The 24,233-nt window shown below is 45.4% G+C and overlaps 1 protein-coding gene across 2 annotated transcripts in view; it reads right to left on the bottom strand.

Moving 5' to 3' along the window:
* ccdc149a (coiled-coil domain containing 149a) overlaps positions 1-22,957 on the bottom strand; it is a 198,742-nt gene extending 175,785 nt beyond the window's left edge. Inside the window, exons 1-2 of one of the 2 annotated variants that reach the window (XM_085967855.1) lie at positions 22,750-22,957; positions 1,899-2,060 (exon numbers count right to left, since the gene is read on the bottom strand). In XM_085967855.1, coding sequence (XP_085823981.1) covers positions 1,899-2,060; positions 22,750-22,797 — 210 coding nt within the window. In that variant the 5' untranslated portion in view covers positions 22,798-22,957. Of the gene's footprint in view, positions 1-1,898; positions 2,061-22,094; positions 22,647-22,749 lie in introns of those variants that run through there. The other variant, XM_085967865.1, reaches the window with a different exon arrangement.
* Between the last annotated feature and the right edge of the window lie 1,276 nt (positions 22,958-24,233).

A 24,233-nucleotide genomic window follows, 5' to 3' on the forward strand; every position in this document is an offset into this window, starting at 1 on the left:
CTCCAGCTACTATGGGTTTTATTTCCATCGCTCTAGTATGATCCACTGTAAAATCTCTAGGCTGGACCCTTGTTTACAAAACAACCTTAATATCAGCGAATCAGAAACCAAATCTAGTGATGCTAAAGTTGATGTGTAAATTCACCCTAAAATGTTAAAAAGCCTCAAGCAAGACAAGATTACAAATAATGTTTTCCTAACAGAGTTGTGAAATACCTCCCCAGCTAAAGCAGTTAATGCTGTCTCTTAACACTTTAAGGAGGGCTAGATGAATATCTGGTTCAGATGGGTTTAACAGTTTTAAGGATAATATAGACAGCAATAATTAAATGCTGCATGGAACATAATTTTAAAACTGCTGGGATATTAAAAATATTATATCAAGTAAGACAATTAGTCTAGGATGCAGAATGTAAGCCAGAAGGTTAGAGGTGCTAAGTCAGTTGTTTCACCTTTAGGAAGCAGAAATACTTTACAGAACCTTTCCTCGGGAGATGAAATGGTCAGTGTCTGTGATGGAACTCAGGCTGTTGAAGGGGCTTGGATGGATTTTCCTCATTTCATGTTTTCTCACATTTTTTCAATGATCATAGCAAGGGGAATGTGAATAGTTAATGCTGCAAATTATAACCAAAACTATGCTTTAAAGAGAAAGATTATTGTGGGAGGACCATATTTTAACATATTTCTTTAGCTATTAGACATTATTTTAGCACATGTGGAAAGAAAAACGGGAGAAAATAATCTGTGAATAATGCTAATGATATGGCTTGGGAGAAGATTTGATTCTTTTACAAGTGCTGTAAGAGATTATAATTACCAGGCACTAAAAATATGCTAAAGAAAGCTCTATATAATATTCTAGTACTAAGCAGGCCTACTAGGTTTTAATATGAAAAAGTCTTTTAAACTTCCCCTTGTACTGTTTCCTAATTTACTTTTTTTCAGGAGGTAATGAAAACACTTCCTATAAGAAAGAAAGGCTTGCATTTATATAGCACCTTTCATGACCTCAGGAAATCCCAAAGTGCTTTTACAGCCAATTAAGTACTTTTGAAGTGTAGTCACTGTTGTAATCACAGAATCACAGAAACCCCACAGTGCAGATAGAGGCCATTTCGGCCCATCGAGCCTGCACCGACACATATCCCACCCGATCCCCGTAACCCCTACACCAACACATATCCCACCCTATCCCTGTAACCCCACGTATTTAATCCCCTAACACTAAGGGTCAATTTATCATAGCCAATCAACCTAACCCGCACATCTTTGGACTGTGGGAGGAAAGCAGAGCACCCAGAGAAAACCCACGCAAACACGGGGAGAATGTGCAAACTCCACACAGACAGTCGCCCGAGGCCGGATTCGAACCCGGGTCTCTGGCGCTGTGAGGCAACAGCGCTAACCACTATGCCACCGTGCTGTAGGAAACACGGCCGCCAATTTGCTCTTACAAACAGCAATGTGAGAATGACCAGATAATCTGTTTTAGTGATGTTGATTGAGCGATAAATATTAGCCAGGACGCCAGGGATAACCCCCCTGCTCTTCTTCGAAATAGTGCTGTGGGATCTTTTACGTCCGCCTGAGAGAGCAGACGGGGCCTCGGTTTAACATTTCATCTGAAAGACAGCATCTCTGACAGTGCAGCATTCCCTCTGTACTGTACTGAAGTGACAATCTAGAGTTGTGTGTTCAAGTCTCTGGAGTGGGACTTGAGCCACCAACTTTCTGACTCAGAGGCGAGAATGCTACCAGCTGAGCCACGGCTGACACAAATACTATAAAGAGAAAACTGCACTTTAAAAAGTAGCTTTTAAAATTGACTTAACTTTGCTTCTCCCTCCCACAATTCAGCTGGTAGACAGGGTTTGTACATTTGAATAGCAACTTACTATTAGCTCTCTGTACTTTGTCTTCAGTGATTGATGGCGTTCCCGTAGCTGATTAGCCATTAGTTTGTACTGGTCACGTTCTTGTTGGCATGTATCAAGCTCCTTGGAGAGGATCAACAGAGCTTCCTTCTTGCTCTCCAGCTTCCTTTTGCATATCAAATACTGAAACAGAAGGAAAATGTTGAATTTAGGCCAAAGCATGGTGTAAAAGCGTACACATTTCAAGTTTTGTTCTTTATAAGGAGGCAGTAGGAATTTTCTTCTCTCAAACTTCCCCAAATTTCTACCGCCTACTGAACTTTTGTGAAATATAGGCCACCATTTACATAAGCTATCCAAGTTTCCTTAGGCAAATAAATTTGAGTCCTACAACAACTGACCACAATTTTTTGGTAACCATGACAATGTCACAGAAAATCTACAGTTAGTATGAATGAGGTATTCTGCAATATCTACCATCAAACCATCTTGGGGCAGAAAATACATGGGTAGGACACATGCAAGCATAAGTGCTGGGATGTGCCAACTATCGCCACCACTAACCTTACCAAACTTTGTGCGGTCAGCGGCAAGTAGTGTCAGGGGAAAGTCCCTTGATTTCCATGCTAATCACTGGGGCGCCCACCCGCTAAAGAAGCTGTATATTGGAGTAATGCAGTGGCCAACCAGTGGGAATGAAGAATGTTGTGCAGCATGAGGACTCCATTCTGGAATGAATCAAACATTGCTCCCAATGGCCCCCTTTGTATGGGGGGTCACCATTTATGTATTTCTTTTTAAAGCTTACTGTTGTGTTTTTTGGGTGTCCAGGCACACAAGCTAGCCTGGACCCCAAGGCGAAGTTCACTCCCACCCGGATACATCACACCAGGAGTACCACTGCCGAGGAAGTAGATGCCACCCCCCAACACCACTGGCCTTATAATGGTCGGCAGGGGGCTCCACCCCTTTCAAGGTACCATAGAATCCCACACGCAAGGCCAGGACCTGGCCTAACTGGGTCCTGACCTTATTTCCAGGCCTTTGTTGCTGGAGTTACAGTGGAAGTTTGCCAAAAAGCCACGGATTTTCCATCCCCAATATCTCGAGGACTAAAAAGTTGTATGTTACAATGTACTGGTTTAAAATCTGCTGCTTGTATAACATTTATTTAGACTTTTGCTTTTTTCAAATGTTATCTACTTAGCCAGAAAAGGGGTGGGGGAGGGGAAAGAGGTTTCACTGAATTAAAATTTACACAATGGCCCAGAACTTGGTGTCGGGGGCTTGCCGCGCGTGCAAGCCCCCGATGTGCACTTACCCAGCGCGCCGACATCTGAAACCTGGCCCGCAGTGGATTTCCTGTCAGTGGCCCGGTTTTGATGTCGGCGCGCTGTGCAAACCTGACCCAGCGGCGTAGTTAGTGCGATGTGCCGGCTGGGATCAGGTGAGCACTGTGCAGCCAATCAGGGGAGGGGAAACTTCATTCATAAGTTTGAGTGTAAGAACTGTCAAACTCATGAAAAGTACTGCACCCCAAAACACTACTTAAACTTTAAATAAAATTTTAAAAAAACATCCCAATCATTAAATTAAGTATAAATAGGTTAAAAAAAATTTAAACAATAACTTTTTTTTTGAAAAAAATAAATTTTTAATAAAAAGGGTCTAAAACTAAACTTACCTTATTGTAGATTCTTTAAAATAATAAACCTGTGGAAAAAAAATTCTAAATTGCACTAAAACACCACTTACCTGTAAAAATAAATACTTACGTGTGCTTTTTACAAGCGTAAAGACCGGAGGCCTTTACACATGCGCAAATCCCCCAAAACAGAGGAAATCCAAGACGCACGCACTGCCCCCTACAGCGCATGCGCTAGCCTCGTCACCTCTTGGGTTAGAGGAGAGGAAATGCCGGTTTTCAGCGCATGCGCTGTGCATGCTGAAAACCGGCATTTCCTCCGGCCAGACGCGTGAGTACCCCTTCCGTACTCACGCGTTTGGGGAGGAATTACTGCCCCATTGTCCTTGTACCGAAAGGGCAGAGAGTTGAGATTTTCCATTTGCAGTTTGTCAAGTATGCAAAATTTGAGGAATAGCATTCCTTCAGTGTTTAATCTTTCAATCCATACAATATATGCCTACTGCATTAATTTTTGCTAATTAATTCTTGATCACCACTTGATAAACTTGGAGTAATTATATCACAATTGTGAATTCACCATGCCCCCGCTGGATGGAGAATTCCAGCAGCCCCTCTCCACCTGTTGCCAGCAAACAAAACAGAATAATACTGGGGTTTGAAAATGACAGTTGAAAATCACTCAAGCTTCTGGTTCATGAAAATATCAGAAGAGCTTTGATGGGATTTCTGCTTTGTAATCACTCCTGGATATCCATAATTCTTTATTCAAACACAGTAAAACATTCTACTTAATGAACATCAATTTAGTTGACCAACCACTGTAACGGAGTCTCATTACCATTTCTACATGGCTATAAAGTTAATTTAAATAGAGGACCAAGACAATGGGGAAAAAATCTATACTCGCAAAGCTTGGCTGATTAGATATTATACTATATGGTGATGCATGCAAGGTACTGAATAGCTACAATAGTTGTCATCCATTTGATCAATATCATGCACTTACTTATATCGATGAGATCTATAATATGCCTTCATTTATTTCACCTCATTACAATCTGAGGCAGCTTTAAATATCAGTAAGTCAGAGTATTTATGACTCCTGCGTATCAAAATCAAAATAATTTTAAAATAATTGAAAGTTATTTTTGTGGGGTTATGAAGAGAGTTGATGCCATCCTGTTATGTGAGCTGCATTTTGCTCTCCCTGAAATTCCCCTCAGCTGAGATGTACTACTAAATTCACGGGACCACTTTAAATCCATTGCTACTTCTTTCAGTAACAAGCCACATAAATAACATGAACACTTAACTCCATAGCTCCAAATAAACTCCTCCCTATTGTTGCCAACTTTACTGGCAAGACGCCGTATCACATAAAATATAGCTTCAGTTGCGCACTAATCTACAAGTGTTGTACTATTATCATAAAGTGTCCAAAACAATAGAATTACGTATTGTAGTCGTCAGAGAGGGAGAATTCATTGTTGAAACCTGGAACAAGCCAGATCGAGGGGCAAGTGCAGGTACACTGGGACAATTCAAAAAGGAACTGGACGAGCTCCTTGTGGTGGCTAATATACAGAAGGTAGGTGGGACTGGAATTTGTACCTCAGTCACGGTAATCTCCTGGAACTTGTGGGGCCCTGAATCGGCCCAGGGTTTTTTAATGCTTTTTTTTTCCTTTCCCAGATGATTACAATGATACTTGTGGGCAGGAACACTGGGAATCACAATGCTTTGTTACGTCGAGACAATCAGTCTATTCCTGTTCGTCTTTTCATATGTTTATGTTTCATTCTGGTTGTGAAATACATTTCCTATCACTCTGGAGCGTGGCAACATGTTCTTATCTAACAGGATGGTAAAAAACAGCAATAATTGCATGTTTGCAGTGGAACAGAGCTCCCCTATAGTAAGCATTTCCAACTGTAGGCTGTGACCTTGCATCAATTGGCCAAGGCTTGTTAGCTTGCATCACAATTTCTTTTTTGCTGTTACCTCCAATTTTACTGCATTAGACAAAGCAAAACCAGCAAAACCTGGCTAATGTAAAAAATCCTACCACAGGGAGAATGATCAAACTCCTTCAAAAAATGCACTCAAATAGTCGCAAAACTATTAATTCTACTATAGTGGCTACAATTATGTCACAATTAGTAAACACATTTCACAAGGGTCTGTAACAAATCTAAAGAGTAGGCTTAGAATAAAAATAGCGACAGTGAGTCAAATAGGGCACAGAAGCTTATCCACACAGCACCTGGGTATGTAAACACTTAAAGACAAACAAATATTGGGGGATTGGGGGTAATATACTAGCATGGATTGAGGATTGGTTAACAGACAGAAAACAGAGAGTAGGAATAAACGGGTCATTTTTGGGTTGGCAGGCTGTAACTAGTGGGGTACTGCAAGGATCAGTGCTTGGGCCTCAGCTATTCAATCTATATCAATGATTTTGATGAGGGGACAAAATGTAATATATCCAAGTTTGCTGAATATACAAAGCTAGGTGGGAATGTAAGTTGTGAGGAGGATGCAAAGAGGCTTCAAGGGGATATAGACAGACTAAGTGAGTGGGCAAGAACATGGCAAATGGAATTTAATGTGGAGAAATGTGAAGTTATCCACTTTGGTAGGTAAAATAGAAAAGCAGAGTATTTTTTAAATGGTGAGAGATTGGGAAATGGTGGCATTCAGAGGGACCTGGGTGTCCTTGTACATGAATCACTGAAAGTTAACATGCAGGTACAGCAAGCAATTAGGAAAGCAAATGGTATGTTGGCCTTTATTACAAAGAGGGTTTGAGTATAAGAGTAAAGATGTCTTACTGCAATTATATAGGGCCCCGCTGAGACCACACCTGGAGTATTGTGTACAATTTTGGTCTCCTTACCTAAGGAAGGATAGACTTGCCATAGAGAGAGTGTAACGAAGATTCACCAGACTGCTTCCCGGGATGGGGGGGGGGGGGGGATTGTCCGATGAGGAGAGATTGGGTAGACTAGGCCTATATTTTCTGGAGTTTAGAAGAATGAGAGGTGATCTCATTGAAACATACAAAACTCTTAGAGCCTGACAGGGTAGATGCAGGGAGGATGCTTCCCCTGGCTGGGGAGTCAAGAACCAGGGGTCACAGTCTCAGAATAAGGGGTCGGCCATTTAGGACTGAGATGAGGAGAAATTTCTTCACTCAGAGGGTGGTGGATCTTTGGAATTCTGTACCCCAGAGGGCTGTGGGGGCTCAGTCGTTGAGTATATTCAAGAGAGAGATCAATAGATTTTTGGATATTAGAGGAATCAAGGGATATGGGGATAGTTCAGGAAAGTGGAGATGAGGTAGAAGATCAGCCATGGTCTTATTGAATGGTGGAGCAGGCTTGAGGGGCCAAATGGCCTACTCCTGCTCCTATTTCTTATGTTCTTATATGGGTCAAAAATTCATAGCCCTTCCGGTGCACTGCTGCTGTAAGCCCAGCGAGAGTGCAGCAGAAGGGCAGGAAATTAGACCAGGAACCCGATGCACTTGATCCCAGCCTTGCCCATCACTTTCCATGGGGTCCTTTTCAGGGCGGGGCCTCCTCCATCCCAAACAAGCACACTGGAATCAGAGGGGAAGGGACTCACAGGCAAGGAGTTTGCTCATCCCCAGCATGAGAATCTGCCAGTGGGCCTGTACACCCAGTGAAAGTAGACCTACCGGCCTATCAGTCGGCACAAGTGGAGTCCACTGGAAGGCCTGGGCCTGGATCGTAACCAGGCCCCCGTAAGATGTTAGTTGCAGAATCTTTCAACCCCTGGTAAAGGAGGCCAAAAGGCCACTTACAAGATGTTTCTGGGAAGGACCACTTCAAATCCAATTGCTACTTCTTTCAGTAATGAGTCACACAACTCCGATCAGCATCCCATGCCAAAATTTCCAGCCCCCTTAGTCAGGTGGGTACCTGAGATGAGACAATAGTGGCATTGGCATCCTTGGCCATATTTACATGAGGCAAAGCTTCCCTTTAAGCTGCACACCTAAACAGGGTCAGCACCAGAGCCACCGGCGGACGCAACCCACAACTGACGTTCGGCCTCATAAGCTACAGTCGGATACATTTTCAATCAACATCTTCAAACAACCCAAATTTATCACAGAAATCTGCTGCTCCAATCTATTCAGGCAGTTCCAGGAAGCAATAAAGCTAGTGCTAAACAATTCAGCAAATACACTTTTTTTTTTTTAAAACAATTATTTCTATATTTGAGAGATTGCATAGTCAATATATATTTTTGCAGAATGATATTCTGAGGCCTGCAACAGTTGGATTTAAAATGTTTTAAGAAGCATTGCTGTCTCAGAAATATTTTATTTTGTATGCCTGGCAATATTTGCATTCCCAGGACAATTTTTTTAAGCACCATTTATCAAAATATAGCTGAATAAAATATTTCCAGCAATAACTATTCACCATTTTCTGGTTGATCAATGGCATACTATAATTCACACTAAAAAAAAAATAATATAAGGGGTAGTCCAAACTAAAATGCCAATTAGGGTTGCAAAATTCCGGGAAATTTTAAAAGAGGAAACTTTCCATGGGAATTTTGAGTTTTTTTGCACACTGATGGTTTTTCTCTCTGACCCTTATATTATCTTTGTCATCAAAATAGACATACTGTTCCATACAAATAAAAACAGGCTTTCAAAACTTTATTTAGGTTATAATTTTGAACTTTATTGAACCCCCACAAAAATGACCCATCTAAAATAAAATAAAAAGAGCGTCAGCTTATTTAGCCTGTAATTTGTCCTTATTTTGTCCCTTTGAGTCTTCTACTCATGAGTCTTCTGAGTCTTCTATTCATCATTGCTCCTCCTGATTCTCTGACTCTGGCTCTGACGTATCCATTTTCTCCACTCTCTTGTTAGTCAGCCTGTTGTGCACCTTTGTATGCGTATTCCCAAAAAGTGACTGTTGTATCCGTGTATTAATGGAGACACGGAATGCAGGAGTTGGTTTAACAGGTGTTTACTGAACAAAGTCTGGAGGTGAACTAAAAGATACAAGACACTATACAGGCTTATATACCCGAGTGGTCACTACCGGTATTACAGTACACAGGGGCTCTTAAAGGTACATACACTACAGTGACCAGTTTCGTTCAGAGGCCACTGATGAAGGTGGGATTTGGAGCATCACCGATGCAATGGGTGACAGGGCCTGAGATGCACAAAGTCCCTTCCACCAGGTATGTGCACTGATATACTTGCATGATTCAGTAATGAAACAGTAATGCGGAGGTCGGGGATGGCATTAAAAGGGAAATTAGAGAAGCGTGTAATAAGGGCACAGCAGTTATCATGGGAGACTTTAATCTACATATAGATTGGGCTAACCAAATTAGTAACAATACTGTGAAGGAGGAATTCCTGGAGTGTATACGGGATGGTTTCCTGGACCAATATGTCGAGGAACCAACTAGAGAGCAGGCCATCTTAGACGGATGGACACCTACAGACACTGAAAGACGCCCTTGTAAGAACGGGATATGACGCTCGACTCGTCGATCGACAGTTCCGACGGGCCACAGCAAAAAATCGCATAGACCTCCTCAGAAGACAAACACGGGACACAATCAACAGAGTACCCTTCGTCGTCCAGTACTTCCCCGGAGCGGAGAAACTACGCCATGTTCTTCGCAGCCTTCAACATGTCATCGATGACGACGAACACCTCGCTAAGGCCATCCCCACGCCTCCACTACTCGCTTTCAAACAGCCGCCTAACCTCAAACAGACTATCGTTCGCAGCAAATTACCCAGCTTTCAGGAGAACAGCGACCACGACACCACACAACCCTGCCACAGCAACCTCTGCAAGACATGCCAGATCATCAACACAGATACCATCATCACGCGTGAGGACACCACCCACCAGGTACATGGTACATACTCATGTGACTCAGCCAACGTTGTCTACCTCATACGTTGCAGGAAAGGATGTCCCGGAGCATGGTACATCGGCGAGGCCATGCAGACACTGCGACAACGGATGAACAGACACCGCGCAACAATCGCCAGGCAGGAGTGTTCCCTCCCAGTCGGGGAACACTTCAGCAATCAAGGACATTCAGCCTCCGATCTTCGGGTAAGCATTCTCCAAGGCGGCCTTCGAGACACACGACAACGCAAAATCGTCGAGCAGAAACTGATAGCCAAGTTCCGCACCCATGAGGACAGCCTCAACCGAGATTTTGGGTTCATGTCACGCTACATGTAACCCCACCTGACGCAGGGTCATCCAGACTCGAGTCGACATTGGCTTGTTCTCTCTACACAGATGCGGCCGGACCTGCTGTGATTTCCAGCAAAAAAAATGTTTTTTGTCTGTTATTTTGCTTTTCATACAGACCCCAGCATCTGCAATAATTGACCCCTTGTGACCCCACCTCATTGTTCTTGGATGTAGTGTTTTCCTGACTGACCTGTTTGGACACCATTCACACCTTTGATTGCTGTGATTATCTCTCTGCCGAGGTGTGATAAATGGCAGTTGGAAATATTACCTGTAAACATCTGACATGATTCTCTGACTATATAAACTGTGTCTTTATGCATTTATCCACTTCACCTGACGAAGGAGCAGTGCTCCGAAAGCTTGTGATTTCACATAAAGCTGTTGGACGATAACCTGGTGTTGTGTGACTTCTTACATTTGTCCACCCCAGTCCAACTCCGGCATCTCCACACCATCTTAGACTGGGTATTATATAATGAGAAAGGATTAATTAGCAATCTTGTTGTGTGAGGCCCCTTGGGTCGGAGCGATCATAATATGATAGAATTCTTCATTAAGATGGAGAATGAAGTAGTTGACTCAGAGACTAGGGTCCTGAATTTAAATAAAGGAAACTACGATGGTATGAGGCGCGAGTTGGGTAGGATTGATTGGGGAATGTCACTCAAAGGGTTGATGGTGGATAGGCAATGGCAAACATTCAAAGATCGCATGGATGAACTACAGAATTTGTTCATCCCAGTTTGGCATAAAAATAAAACAAAAAAGGTAACTCAACCGTGGCTAACAAGTGAAATTAGGGATAGCATACGATCCAAGGAGAGGACATATAAATTGGCCAGAAAAAGCAGCAAACCTGAGGATTGGGAGCAGTTTAGGATTCAACAAAAGAAGACAAAGGGATTAATTAAGAGGGGGGAAATAGAGTATGAGAGTAAGCTTGCATGGAACATAAAAACTGACTGTAAAAGCTTTTATAGATATGTGAAGAGAAAAAGATTGGTGAAGTCAAGCATAGGGCCCTTGCAGTCAGAATCAGGGGAATTTATAATGGGGACAAAGAAATGGCAGACCAATTAAATAAATACTTTGGTTCTGTCTTCACAAAGGAGGACACAAATAACCACCTAGAGATGTCGGGGAACATAGGGTCTAATGAAAGGGAGGAACTGAAAGAAATCAGTACTTGTAGGGAAATGGTGTTAGAGAAATTGACGGGATTGAAGGCCGATAAATCGGCAGAGCCTGATAATCTACATCCTAGGGTACTTAAGGAAGTGGCCCTAGAAATAGTAGATGCATTGCTGGTCATCTTCCAAAATTCGATAGACTCTGGAACAGTACCCATGGATTGGCGGGTAGCTAAAGTTACCCCACTGTTCAAAAAAGGTGGTAGAGAGAAAACGGGGAATTATAGACCGGTAAGCCTGACATCGGTAGTGGAGAAAATGCTAGTCCATTATCACAGATACCCCACAGTGCAGATAGAGGCCATTTCGGCCCATCGAGCCTGCACCGACACATATCCCACCCGATCCCCGTAACCCCTACACCAACACATATCCCACCCTATCTCCGTAACCCCACGTATTTTGTCCCCCTAACACTAAGGGTCAATTTATCATAGCCAATCAACCTAACCCGCACATCTTTGGGCTGTGGGAGGAAACCGGAGCACCCGGAGAAAACCCACACAAACACGGGGAGAATGTGCAAACTCCACACAGTCACCCGAGGCCGGATTCGAACCCGGGTCCCTGGCGCTGTGAGGCAACAGTGCTAACCACTATGCCACCATGCTACTCTGCTTATTACATCTTATAAAAGATGTAATAGCAGAGCACTTGGAAAACAGTGACCGGATCGGACAAAGTCAACTTGGATTTACAAAAGGTAAATTGTGCTTGACTAATCTACTGGAATTTTTTGAGGATGTAACTGGTAAAATACATAAGGGAGAACCAGTGGATGTGGTGTATTTGGACTTGCAAAAGGCTTTCGATAAGGTCCCGCATAAGAGATTAGCGTGTAAAGTTAAGGCACATGGGATTGGGGGCAAGGTATTGACTTGGATAGAGAACTGGTTGGCAGACAGAAAGCAAAGAGTTGGAATAAACGGGTCTTTTTCCGAGTGGCAGGCAGTGACTAGTGGGGTACCACAGGGATCGGTCCTTGGACCCCAACTATTCACAATATATATTAATGATCTGGACGAGGGATATGTCGGGATGTAATATCTCCAAGTTTGCAGACGACACAAAGCTGGGTGGGCATGTGTGCTGTGAGGAGGATGTGAGAAACTCCAGTATGATTTGGACAGGTTGGGTGATTGGGCATTAGCATGGCAGATGCAATATAACGTGGATAAATGCGGGGTTATCCACTTTGGTGTCAAAAACAAGGCGGCAGATTATTATCTGAATGGCAATAGATTGGTAAAAGGGGAAGTGCAACGAGACCTGGGCGTCCTTGTGCACCAGTCGCTGAAGGTAAGCATGCAGGTGCAGCAGGCGGTTAAGAAGGCAAATGGTATGTTGGCCTTTGTAGCGAGAGGGTTTGAGTACAAGAACAAGGATGTCTTGCTGCAGTTGTACAGGGCCTTGGTGAGACCACATCTTGAGTATTGTGTGCAGTTTTGGTCGCCTTATCTGAGGAAGGATGTTCTTGCCATGGAAGGAGTTCAGCGAAGATTCACCAGGCTGATACCTGGGATGGCAGGAATGACGTATGAGGAGAGATTGGGTCGATTGGGCTTGTACTCGCTGGAGTTTAGAAGAATGAGAGGGGATCTCATTGAAACTTATAAAATTCTAACAGGACTATGTAATGTATGTACCTTTAAGGGGGGAACTACTTTCTACAGCTCATGTATACTGTAGTACCGGCAGTGACCACACCTGTATATAACGCTGAGTCGTAATCTGTTGTTTCAGTTGCAGTTTGAACCACGTTGAGTAAACACCTGTTGTACCGTTCTCTGCAGTCCTTTTCTTATTATTACACGGACGTAACAGTGGCGACGAGCACGTTCGAACCTACCTGCAACTCTACATCACCTCCCAGGGATTCGCTCCTGGAGAACAGTGGAAGAAGGTCGAGTCCAGAAGCACGGGCGTCGACCACGGGCAACCGCCGAGTCATCCAGCGGAGATTTGAGCATCGCAGGGGAGGTTGTCGAGAGCCAGGCTTGGCTTTCCAGTCACTGTGGTCCAGCGAAACGGGCTGGCAACAGGTACTGCGCAGACCCTTCCCGGACAGCGACGGGCTAGAGCCCGACCGAGCGGCACAGAAAAAGGCCGAGCAGCGTCGACGGGGGAGAGAGAGAGAGGGCAGAGCGCACAGGGCGCAGCCGGTGTTCAGGACCGAGCGGCGCCAACAGGGGAAGAGAGGCGCGTAGGAAAACGTGAGGCGCTGCTATTGCCATGAGGACCGCAGAGAGCAGCGTTGGCAGCAGCGCAGGAGCAGCACACGAAACCCACAGGGCGTCGCCATTTGCCACGAGGACCGCCGAGAGTGGCGTTGGCAACGGCGCGGGAGACGCCATTTTAAGCCGCAGCAGGGAAGGAAAGCGCGGGAGACGCCATTTTAAGCCAGTCTAACCACACCCAAAAATGCCGAAGACTGGCAGTATCACAGCGTTCGACAATGAAGTCGAAGATTGGACGACATATGTCGAACGCATAGAAGTATACTGCAAGGCGAATGAAGTGCCAGATGACAAGAAAGCGCTGGTATTGTTGAATTCAATGGGTGCAAAAACGTATGGCTTACTACGAAACCTAGTAACCCCAGAGAAGCCAGTAGAAAAGGATTTTGAAAACATAGTATCAATCCTACAGGACCACTTAGACCCCACACCGCTGCGGATAGCGGAAAGATTCAAGTTTCACAAACGGAACCAGCATAAGGATGAAAGCAATGCTGATTATTTAACAGAACTGCGCAAACTATCGAAACACTGCCAGTTTGGAGCGGGACTGGCAGATACCTTAAGGGACAAGTTTGTGTGTGGGCTTCAAAGTGAAGGAACTCAGAAATGGCTTTTATCTGAAAAGGACCTTACGCTGGAAAAGGCTTTCAGCATTGCGGTATCATATGAAGCAGCAGCAGGGGGGGGTTCAGAGATACAACAGAGACCGCAAGAATAAGGCACAAACGAAATGTCATATGGAACAGAGAAGTGCTATCGCTGCAGCAGAACAACACACGACCAGAATGATTGCTGGTTCAAAGACAGTGGGCTAGAAATTCAGTGCCCTTAGCGCCGATTTTGCGGCGCTAGAGGGCCTAGCGCTGCAATTGGCGCCGGCGCCGAAATTGCCTGGGGCCCTTCCGCCGCGGTAGACCGGTAGCGCTGCACCGGCACCGATGACGTCATCGGTGTGCGCAGCGTCCCGGTTGCCATGCCGACGGGCCCCAGCGCCGAAATTCAGTTGCGGCCGCCTCGCCCGTGGCAGCCGCAACTAAGACTCTGGCAACAGAGTCTTACATCACTTTGCGCCGGCGCATTAAAGGCACCGCGGCGGCCGGCCGCTTTCCCGCCGGCCGCCTGGCCGCAGCTCCCTCCCCGGACTTCCCCCCCCCCCCCCCGGAACAGAAGCAAGCCCGGCACTTGTCCGAGGTGCCGGGCTCATTTTTAAAAAGATTTTCGCGGGCCGCGGCCGGGTGCAGGCAGCTCCTCCTTAAGGGAAGGAGGAGGCCTGCACTTCCCGAACCTGCCGCACCGCAGCGGGCACCGCAGCGCCGGAATAGCGCCGATATTCAGCGCGTAGCGCCAGTTTTCAGGCGCAAACAGCTCTCAGCAGCGCCGGCAGCCGTTTGGGCGCAGAATTGGTGAATTTTGGGCCCGACCAGCGCGACTTAGCTCCGGCACTAACTTCCGGCGCTAAAGCCCTGGCTGCGCCAAAACTCAATTTCTAGGCCAGAATGTGCAGACAGTGTGGAAAAGTAGGACACATAGCACGAGTCTGCAGGTCGGGAAAGAAAACCAGCAATAAGAAACCGACCAAAGGGAAGTACAAGAAGGTACATAAGATAACGGAGAATAGTTCAGATGAACAAAAAAAGAGTGATAACGACTCCGAAAGCAGGGAACTGAGTTGTCTGAAACTACATAATGTGATCACAACGGAGGATCACCGAACCATTTGGGTCACTCTCAAGATAGCAGGAGTCCAGGTAAAGATGGAATTGGACACAGGATCAGCCCTAACGGTCATAAACCGACGGGACTACGAGCGGCTATTCTCACACATACCCTTGAGAGACACAAAAATTATTTTGAAGACGTACACGGGGCAAAAAGTCTACCCCAAAGGAAAAATAAGGGTGACCGTTATATATAACGGTAAGGAAACACCAAAACTAGACCTGTACGTATTGCAAGATGGAGGACCACCATTACTGGGACGTGAATGGATCCGGAAAATACAACTGGATTGGCATTCCATACAGGCACTGACTGTGGCTGACAAAAATGATGACGACGTCACACCTGGGCGACTGTCAAAGATCCTAACTGACACGAAAGAAGTGTTCCAGCAAGGACTCGGAACACTAAAAGGCATGACAGCGACGATTAAAATTGAAGAAAACGCAAGCCCAAAATTTTTTAAGACCAGACCGGTACCTTATGCGATCCGCCCAGCCGTCGAAGCAGAGCTGGAGAGTCTGGAACGTTCAGGTGTACTGTCCAAGGTAGACTGGAGCGAGTGGGCTACACCCATCGTCCCTGTGATGTTCTTTAACCGAAGGTTAAGATCTCGCCTGGATTTGCTCAGACCAAACGTACGAAGAGATGTTGAGAGTAAGCAATTCCAGCACATCCATGAGAAGCCAACAAGGAGCTTCAATGTAGGGCAACCAGTCTTTGCCCGCGACTACCGAACAGAAAAATGGCAGCCAGGAACGATATGCACACGGCAGGGCCCACTAATGTACACAGTGGACGTTGGGGAGAGCATCGTGAGACGCCATGCTGAAAAGATCCTAGAGTCACAGGAACAAGTCAACCCCATGCCTCGCCCATACGTAACTGGTGATAAGAACAGAAGAACATAAGAAATAGGAGCAGGAGTAGGCCAATCGGCCCCTCGAGCCTGCTCCGCCATTCAATAAGATCATGGCTGATCTGATCCTAACCGCCAATCTACTATCACAGAACTATCTCCTGAATCTAACAGAATTAGACACATGAAATAGGAGCAGGATCAGGCTACACGGCCCCTGGGCCCGCTCCGCTACCCACAGGGCTATGACCGATCCGAGCCTAGACTCATGTCCAAATTCCTGCCCGCTCCCCGTAACCCTTAATTCCCTTTACTTCTAGGAAACTGTCTATTTCTGTTTTAAATTTATGTAATGATGTAGCTTCTACAGCTTTTTGGGGCAGCATATTCCATGGACCTACCACCCTCTGAGTGAAGTAGTTCCTCCTCATCTCAGTTTTGAAAGAGCAGCCCCTTATTCTAAGACTATGCCCCCTAGTTCTAGTTTCACCCATCATTGGGAACATCCTCCCCGCATCCACCCGATCGAACCCCTTCACAATCTTATATGTTTCAATAAGATCGCCTCTCATTCTTCTGAACTCCAATGGAGTAGAGTCCCAATCTACTCAACCTCTCCTCATATGTCCATCCCCTCATCCCCGGGATTAACCGAGTGAACCTTCTTTGTACTGACTCGAGAGCAAGTATGTCCTTTCTTAAGTATGGACACCAAAACTGTACGCAGTATTCCAGGTGCGGTCTCACCAATACCTTGTACAACTGAAGCAATACCTCCCTATTTTTTATATTCTATCCCCCTAGCAATGAAAGCCAACATTCCATTGGCCTTCTTAATCACTTGCTGCACCTGCATACTAACCTTTTGGGTTTCGTGCACCAGGACCCCCAGATCCCTGGTAGTGCCACACAACATGATGGAGGGTGTCCTCAGTGTGAAGATGGGACTTTGTCTCCACAATGACTGTGCAGTGGTCACTGCTATCAATACTAATGGTGGCATCTTGGTGGCAGGAATCCTGCCAGGAGTCCATCCTGCTTATTAAACGACCCCAACTAAGAAAAACAGGTTGGGCGTCACATGGGGTCGAAGGGGCGAGCAGAAATCCCACCACTACCCTGCCAGAAAAAGGAGAATCCAGCCCTCACTGCCTCGGCTCGTACATGAAGCATAACAAACGGGGCGAGGTACTGGAGGGCGATTGATGTCCAAGAACAGTGCCCCAAGAATGAATTGAGGTCTTCGGGAAAGGGGAGAAAATACTGGAAATTAATTCACATGAATGAATTTTTCTCCTCCCTTTGTTCCCTCTGCCACCTTTTCTCCTTTTTGCTGAGACAATACCCAGGTCTGGCTGTAATTTCTACCATCACAGCTATAAACTTTGTTGTTGAGTAGTCAAGAGATTTCCAAGCAAAACAATTATATATTTTTTTAATCTTTTGCACCCCAAAATTATGTTGTTCCTTTTTTAGTCTCCTGGGCCTCTACCAGCTGTGATTAAGAGAGCAAGCAATTAAGATGCTCGCAGCCCTCCCCCAGTGACAGTCTGAGCCTGTGTCTGAGAGTGTGCTAGAACGGCCTGACCATCTTCAAGAAAGGTGACAAGTCCGATTGCGGTAATTACAGAGGAGTTTCCCTGCTATCTGCCACAGGGAAAGTCATCGCAAGAATCCTCCTCAATCGCCTTCTCCCAGTGGCCGAAGAGCTCCTCCCAGAGTCGCAATGTGGATTCCGCCCACTAAGGGGCACAATGGAGAGGATCTGCACCACATGTCAATTACAAGAGAAATGCAGGGAACAGCATCAACCACTGTACATGGCCTTCTTTGATCTCACAAAGGCCTTCGACACTGTCAACCGTGAGGGATTATGGAGTGTCCTCCTCAAATTCGGCTGCCCTCAAAAGTTTGTCACTATCCTCCGCCTGCTTCACGACGACATGCAAGCCGTGATCCTGACCAACGGTTCCACCACAGACCCAATTCACGTACGAACCGGGGTCAAGCAAGGCGGTGTCATCGCACCAACGCTCTTCTCAACCTTCCTTGCTGCAATGCTCCATCTCACCCTCAGTAAGCTCCCCACTGGAGTGGAGCTAATTTACAGAACAAACGGGAAACTGTTCAATCTCCGTCGCCTCCAGTCCAGATCCAAGGTCATCCCATCCTCTGTCGTCAAATTACAGTATGCAGACGATGCTTGCGTCTGCGCTCACTCGGAGGTCGAACTCCAAACCATCGTAAACACCTTCACCGAAGCATATGAGAGCATGGGCCTTACACTAAACATCCGTAAGACAAAGGTCCTCTACCAACCTGCCCCCGCCACACAGTGCTGCCCCCCGATTATCAAAATCCACGACAAGGCCTTGAACAATGTGGACCACTTTCCATACCTCAGGAGACTACTGTCAACAAGGGCAGACGTCGACGACGAAGTCCAACACCGCCTTCAGTGTGCCAGTGCAGCCTTTGGTCGCCTGAGGAAGAGAGTGTTTGAAGACCAGGACCTCAAACCCGGCACTAAGCTCATGGTCTACAGGGCAGCAGTGATACCTGCCCTGCTGTATGCCTCAGAGACATGGACCATGTACAGCAGGCACCTCAAAGCACTGGAGAGGTACCACCAACGCTGCCTCCACAAGATCCTGCAAATCCATTGGCAGGATAGGCGCACCAACGTCAGTGTTCTTGCTCAGGCCAACATCCCCAGCATCGAAGCTCTGACCATGCTCAATCAGCTCCGATGGACGGGGATTGTCCGCATGCCCGATACGAGGCTCCCAAAACAAGCGCTCTACTCGGAGCTACGGCACGGCAAGAGAGCCCCAGGTGGGCAGAGGAAACGCTTCAAGGACACCCTCAAAGCCTCCTTGAAAAAATGTAACATCCCCACCGACACCTGGGAATCCCTGGCCCAAGACCGCACAACGTAGAGGAGAAGCATCCGGGAAGGCGCCGAACACCTCGAGTCTCTTCACCGGGAGCAAGCGGAAGCCAAGCGCAGGCAGCGCAAGGAGCGCACGTCAACCCAAGCACCCCACCCACCCGCCCCTTCAACCACCGTCTGCCCCACCTGTGACAGAGACTGTAGGTCCCGCATTGGACTAATCAGTCACCTGCGAGCTCATTTTTAATGTGGAAGCAAGTCATCCTCGGTTCCGAGGGACTGCCTAAGAAGAAGTATACCGCTCCCTCCAACATTCCATTGTGCCGTGGGAAACACTTGGCTGCACGGTGTCTTCCCAAGACAGCACAACCATAACTGGAAATGCGGCACTATGCAGTCATCATATGCTTGAACCTCTCTCTGTTCACTGGGGTTCACATATATATTTAAAGTCTTGCATACAATGCACATCCCGCTTTAAATGTTACAAACTTCTATTATATCCTCTGACTTACTGCGAGCATCGCCATGCGATGTCTATTTATTACGGTATAATTTTACAATAACACACCTAGGTGCGACCCTCCATGTTTAGAGTCTTAAGTCTAAATTTACAGAGCATTGTCCAAACAGAGGTTATAAGAGAAAATTTACGTACTTCTAAAGCTTTCAGAAAACAAAACACACATCAACATAAAAGGTAAAAAAAAAAGACCAGACCAGGATGGCAACACAATTCAAGTATATGAAGTTTAGCTGCACTGGGTAATGGTGCACTAAAATATTATAAACATTTTGATATTTACAGTGCTTGGAAAATACTATTATTCTCAGTTGTTGCCTTTTTAATGATTGACATTTTTTCTATATTAATATACAATCACAATAGCTCAATTTACAGGAAGTCAATAAGGTATTTCAAGTTCCGCAGCTTATTTTCATGATTTATATTATGCTAGGTAGCACAGGAACATGGTGCAGCTGGAGGCAACTGTTGACAACCCATGTTTGTCATTGAAATACTGACTGTTCCTGGCATTTGTCAGCACTCAATTTAGCAGCACTGGTAATGTTGTTGACACTCCATAAATGCAACTAGCCATTTTTTGACAACAAACTAACTAGTTTGCGGAAATTATTGACAAGCTCCTCAACCTTGTGAACCAAGTCGTGATTAAGCCATTCTATAACATCTGAAAGCCCAGTAAGCACATCACTGAAACACTTAAAAGTCAGCAACAGCAAATTTTTCACCACACAATGTCAGTAAAATACTTATCAAAAAGGTCACAATACATTTTAGTTTTGATATGCTTGTGAATTCCATCTACGTAGAATTATCCTGAAGAAACATTGTACCTTTAAACAAAAGTGCCTGGAAAATATACACAGGAGTAACCCTTGTGTAAATATATAAATAACGCTCCAAGAGAAGTGTATCTGTATTTTTTTTTAATAAAAACTCATCCATATCTCCTGCCATCACGTATTTGATAGTTACAGCTCTGCCAATTCCATGTGCATCAGGCTGCTTAAAGGTAAGCATGGATTGCCTCAGCAGGCCTTCATTCAAAGAGTCCTCCAGGGAGTTATTTTGAAAACAGCATCTCGCTGTAGAGCTCCTCCTAAGCATGAACCCATGGAATCACTTGTTCCCTACATGACTGTTTTAGCTTACTCTCAGTCAGTAAAAACTGCGACTCCAACTAATGTTTTGCCTGTAAAACATATAAAACCAATGAGGCAAAAAGACTAATAGTTATCTCACATACTTTAAATATAGAATCTATTCCGTGCATGCAAGATAACCAAATTAGAACCATTTTCACAAGCCATCAGTAGCTGGGGAAAAGAAAGAGCTGCACAATCATTCGTTACCAGCAACTGTCGGCTATAACCAGAGCAACTCTGACCCAACACAGTAACACAAATTAGCCTTTTGTAAAATTAACACCGCAAAACAAAATGTAATCATCCTACACACCCGAATCAGAATAACTTAAATTATCCACCATAATGAAATATAAAACTTAATTTTTTTTAAATGGCAATATGCTATCATAATGAAATCACCAGCAAAATAAAATTGAATAAATGTCCCACCACATCCATGCACACACCTTGCTCAACCTTTCAGTCATAACTCATACTGATGACAGCTGTTAAGTATTTTAGAGCACCACATCATGGCGCTAGCTCTGTACAAGAGTAATAAAAACACTACTATACCAGACTAAGATTCCACTGCTAATATATATGTTTGCCTCATTTTTATTTCATTAAATAACACAAAACTCAAGCATGTATGTCACAGAAACACATCATTTATTTCACAAAGAACCGGCATAACTCAGTAGTAGCCATTTCTCAGAAGTTATGTAGACTCACTTGTTGAATGAATAGCATAAACTATGCAGGATCCTTAATTCATACCAGGGACTGTTCTAGTCTCTTGATCTTTGGTACAGGCCCCGATGCAGCAAGTTTTTTTTAAAATATGATGATTAGCAATTCAGAGATGGAAAGTGCAGCATAAAGGCAGACAATGCACAGTCAAGATTCTAAAGGAAGACAGAGTGAGAGGTAGCAAGGCATGCTGGTTTGGGAGAGAGTTCCATGGTGATTGGAGGATTGGTCTCCAACAGGGTCCCTTCAAAACTTGGAGCACCACTCACATGAAGCAATATGAACATTCTGTGCACGTATGGCAGTCTTCAAAGTTTCAGAGAAAACCAAAGACCCATAAATAGAGGGATATATGAACTCAAACACATTTATAAAGAAAATGTTACAATTCTATTACAAATACACAGAGGAAATCTTCTCCCACTGTATATGGCCAGCAATAACCCAGCTGGCACGAGTGACGCCATGTTATTTAACACACCTCACTTACAAATCTAGGTTCATATAACAAGGGCATGAATAAATTGTATTGTGTGCATTATTCGGCCCCGGTAAAACCATTTTATAATGCTTTGAGACTGGGTTCAACTACTAGTTTAGTTACAGGGTACAACCTGTCTGATTTTAAACCCAACAATCCAGTGTTTGAGGGAGCAGCTGGAAATTCCAAAATGTATATTTGGACATTTTATCAAAAGTCTGCCTTTGAAAGTTCATTTTTTTTCATGGCAACATAGGAACAAGCATAAGACATTTACTCCCTCGAGCCTATGCCACTGTTCAATCAGATGGCTTGTGATATTTAAGATTTGCAAAACACTTTCATCGGCAACAAAGCAAGAATTAGAACTCAAGATCTTCCCCCTCCCCGTCCCGTTCTTGCTTCCGGTTTTGGTTTCGGTGAAAGATGACAACTCCGGGTACTGCATTGATAAAGGCCGTCACTAGTTGAGAGCAAGATCAAACATTACCCACATGTCAGGAGGGGTAGAGGACAACAGCTGGGAGAGGAATCATGCAGTCCTGACAGTCTGGCTTTGCTTTTCCAACAACTTGTTTTGTTGTTTCTCCACATCGTAACAATAAATACAGCCCCTGTAATCTACATCGTTCTGAACATGTTCCAGGTGCTGGCCGTCCGAATGCTGTGGGCCGTATGCTTGAACAAGTCGCGCAATTGATGGCAATTTGCAGCAGGGGGGACAGCGGCTCGATCTCCGCCTCTGCCCATGCGCGCTGGTTGCACGAGTAATCCTGACGTGGAGGATCGGAGCCGGAGCTCCGACCGGAGATGCTCGGGTGCAGCTCGCCACACTGCTCCACGCTCAGGTGCTGCCCTGATCCAAAGCTCCAGTCCCTCGCAGCTGCCATCCCCGACTGACAGCGACAAGGACTAAAGCCGCAGCCCCGCTGGTTGCTGTGGTTTCTGGGTTTAATGTCTGGATCCATCACATTTTTTGCACCAAATCAAATTAAAAAAACAACAAAGAAGCTTTGGATCACATAAACACTGCCAGACTGTCCCTGTCAGAACAAGTATTTCTTTAATATAATTCCGCACAGATGGCTGAATGACATTCCCTTTCAAGGCCCCAGCCGTGTTGTATTGTTTCATTTAATGTAAACTCACCTCATTCACTAGCCCCTGCCATTCGCCTTCGCTCCTTTTTGAAGTCATCTTTATTACAAAACTGGATATATATGAACGCAGTCGGTAAATGGAGCCACCAAAGAGAAAATGTGCGTGAGGATTGGGATCAGTCAACCATGGGCAGTCGCTTCCTCCCGGCTGCGCTACCTCACTTCCATGTGTAGACGAAGCCCGACGTCAGGTCAACCCAGGGTAATATGAGCCGGGCTGCAGGAAGGAGGTTAGCTTAACAATGCCAGCAATATCACTGCTACCGTATCAGGATTAATTATACTGCAGTTCTGTAAAGTGGAAAAGAGGAAGAAATAGTTGTTTTCAAAATTGTAGGTAATTGACTTATTTTTTCTGAGTCTCCTTCTCACTCTTAAATATGTTGATTTTGGTTGCCTTATGCAAATCCGACTTTGTTGTTTGTCGTTAAGTTGCTGTCCATAATTATATACTAACAGTATTTATTTTAAGTAATGCAATTTTCCCTAATCACAGTTGACGTAATTCTATCAAGGAAACTGTAATGTATGTACCTTTAAGGGGAGAACTACTTTTTACAGCTCCTGTATTCTGTAGTACCGGCAGTGACCACAGCTGTATATAAACCCTGAGTAGGGATCTGTATAGTTAGTTCTAGAGTAACCCTCATTCAGTAAACACCTGTTGATCGTTCCCTGCAGTCTCTTGTCTAATTATTGAAGGACACAACATCAAGATACATGGATCTAACATTGGCAACGAGCAGATTCAAACCTACCTGCAACTCTGCATCACCTCCCAGGGATTCGCTCCTGGAGATCCGTGGAAGAAGGCCGAGTCCAGAAGCACGGGCGTCAACCACGAGAAACCCCCCAGTCATCCAGCGGAGATTTGAGCATCGCAGGGGAGGCTGTCGAGAGCCAGGCTTGGTACTCCAGTCACAGTGGTCCAGCGAAACGGGCTGGCAACAGGTACTGCGCAGACCCTTCCCGGACAGCGGCGGCTAGAGCCGACCAACGGCACAGGAAAAGGCCGAGCAGCGCCGACGGGGGAAAGAGAGAGGGTAGAGCGCACACGGCGCAGCCGGTGTTCAGGACCGAGCGGCGTCAATGAGAGAGAGCAGAGTGCAGCCGGTGTTCAAGGGCCGAGCAGCGTCAACGGGAGAGAGAGGCGCGCAGGAAAACGCGCAAAGCGCAGCCGGTGTTCAAGGGCCGAGCAGCGTCAGCGGGGAAGAAAGGAAAGCGCGGGAGACGCCATTTTAAGCCGCAGCGGGGAAGAAGGGAGAGCGCGGGAGACGCCATTTTGAGCCAGTCTAACCACACCCAGGGATGCCGAAGAGTGGCAGTGTCACAGCGTTCGACAATGAAGTCGAAGATTGGACGACATATGTCGAACGCATAGAAGTGTACTGCAAGGTGAATGAAGTGCCAGATGACAGGAAAGCGCTGGTATTGTTGAATTCAATAGGTGCAAAAACGTATGGCTTACTGCGA

The sequence above is a fragment of the Somniosus microcephalus genome, chromosome 2, assembly GCF_052327205.1.
Source record: "Somniosus microcephalus isolate GS21.2 chromosome 2, FLI_Smic_1.0, whole genome shotgun sequence".
Lineage (NCBI taxonomy): Eukaryota > Metazoa > Chordata > Chondrichthyes > Squaliformes > Somniosidae > Somniosus > Somniosus microcephalus.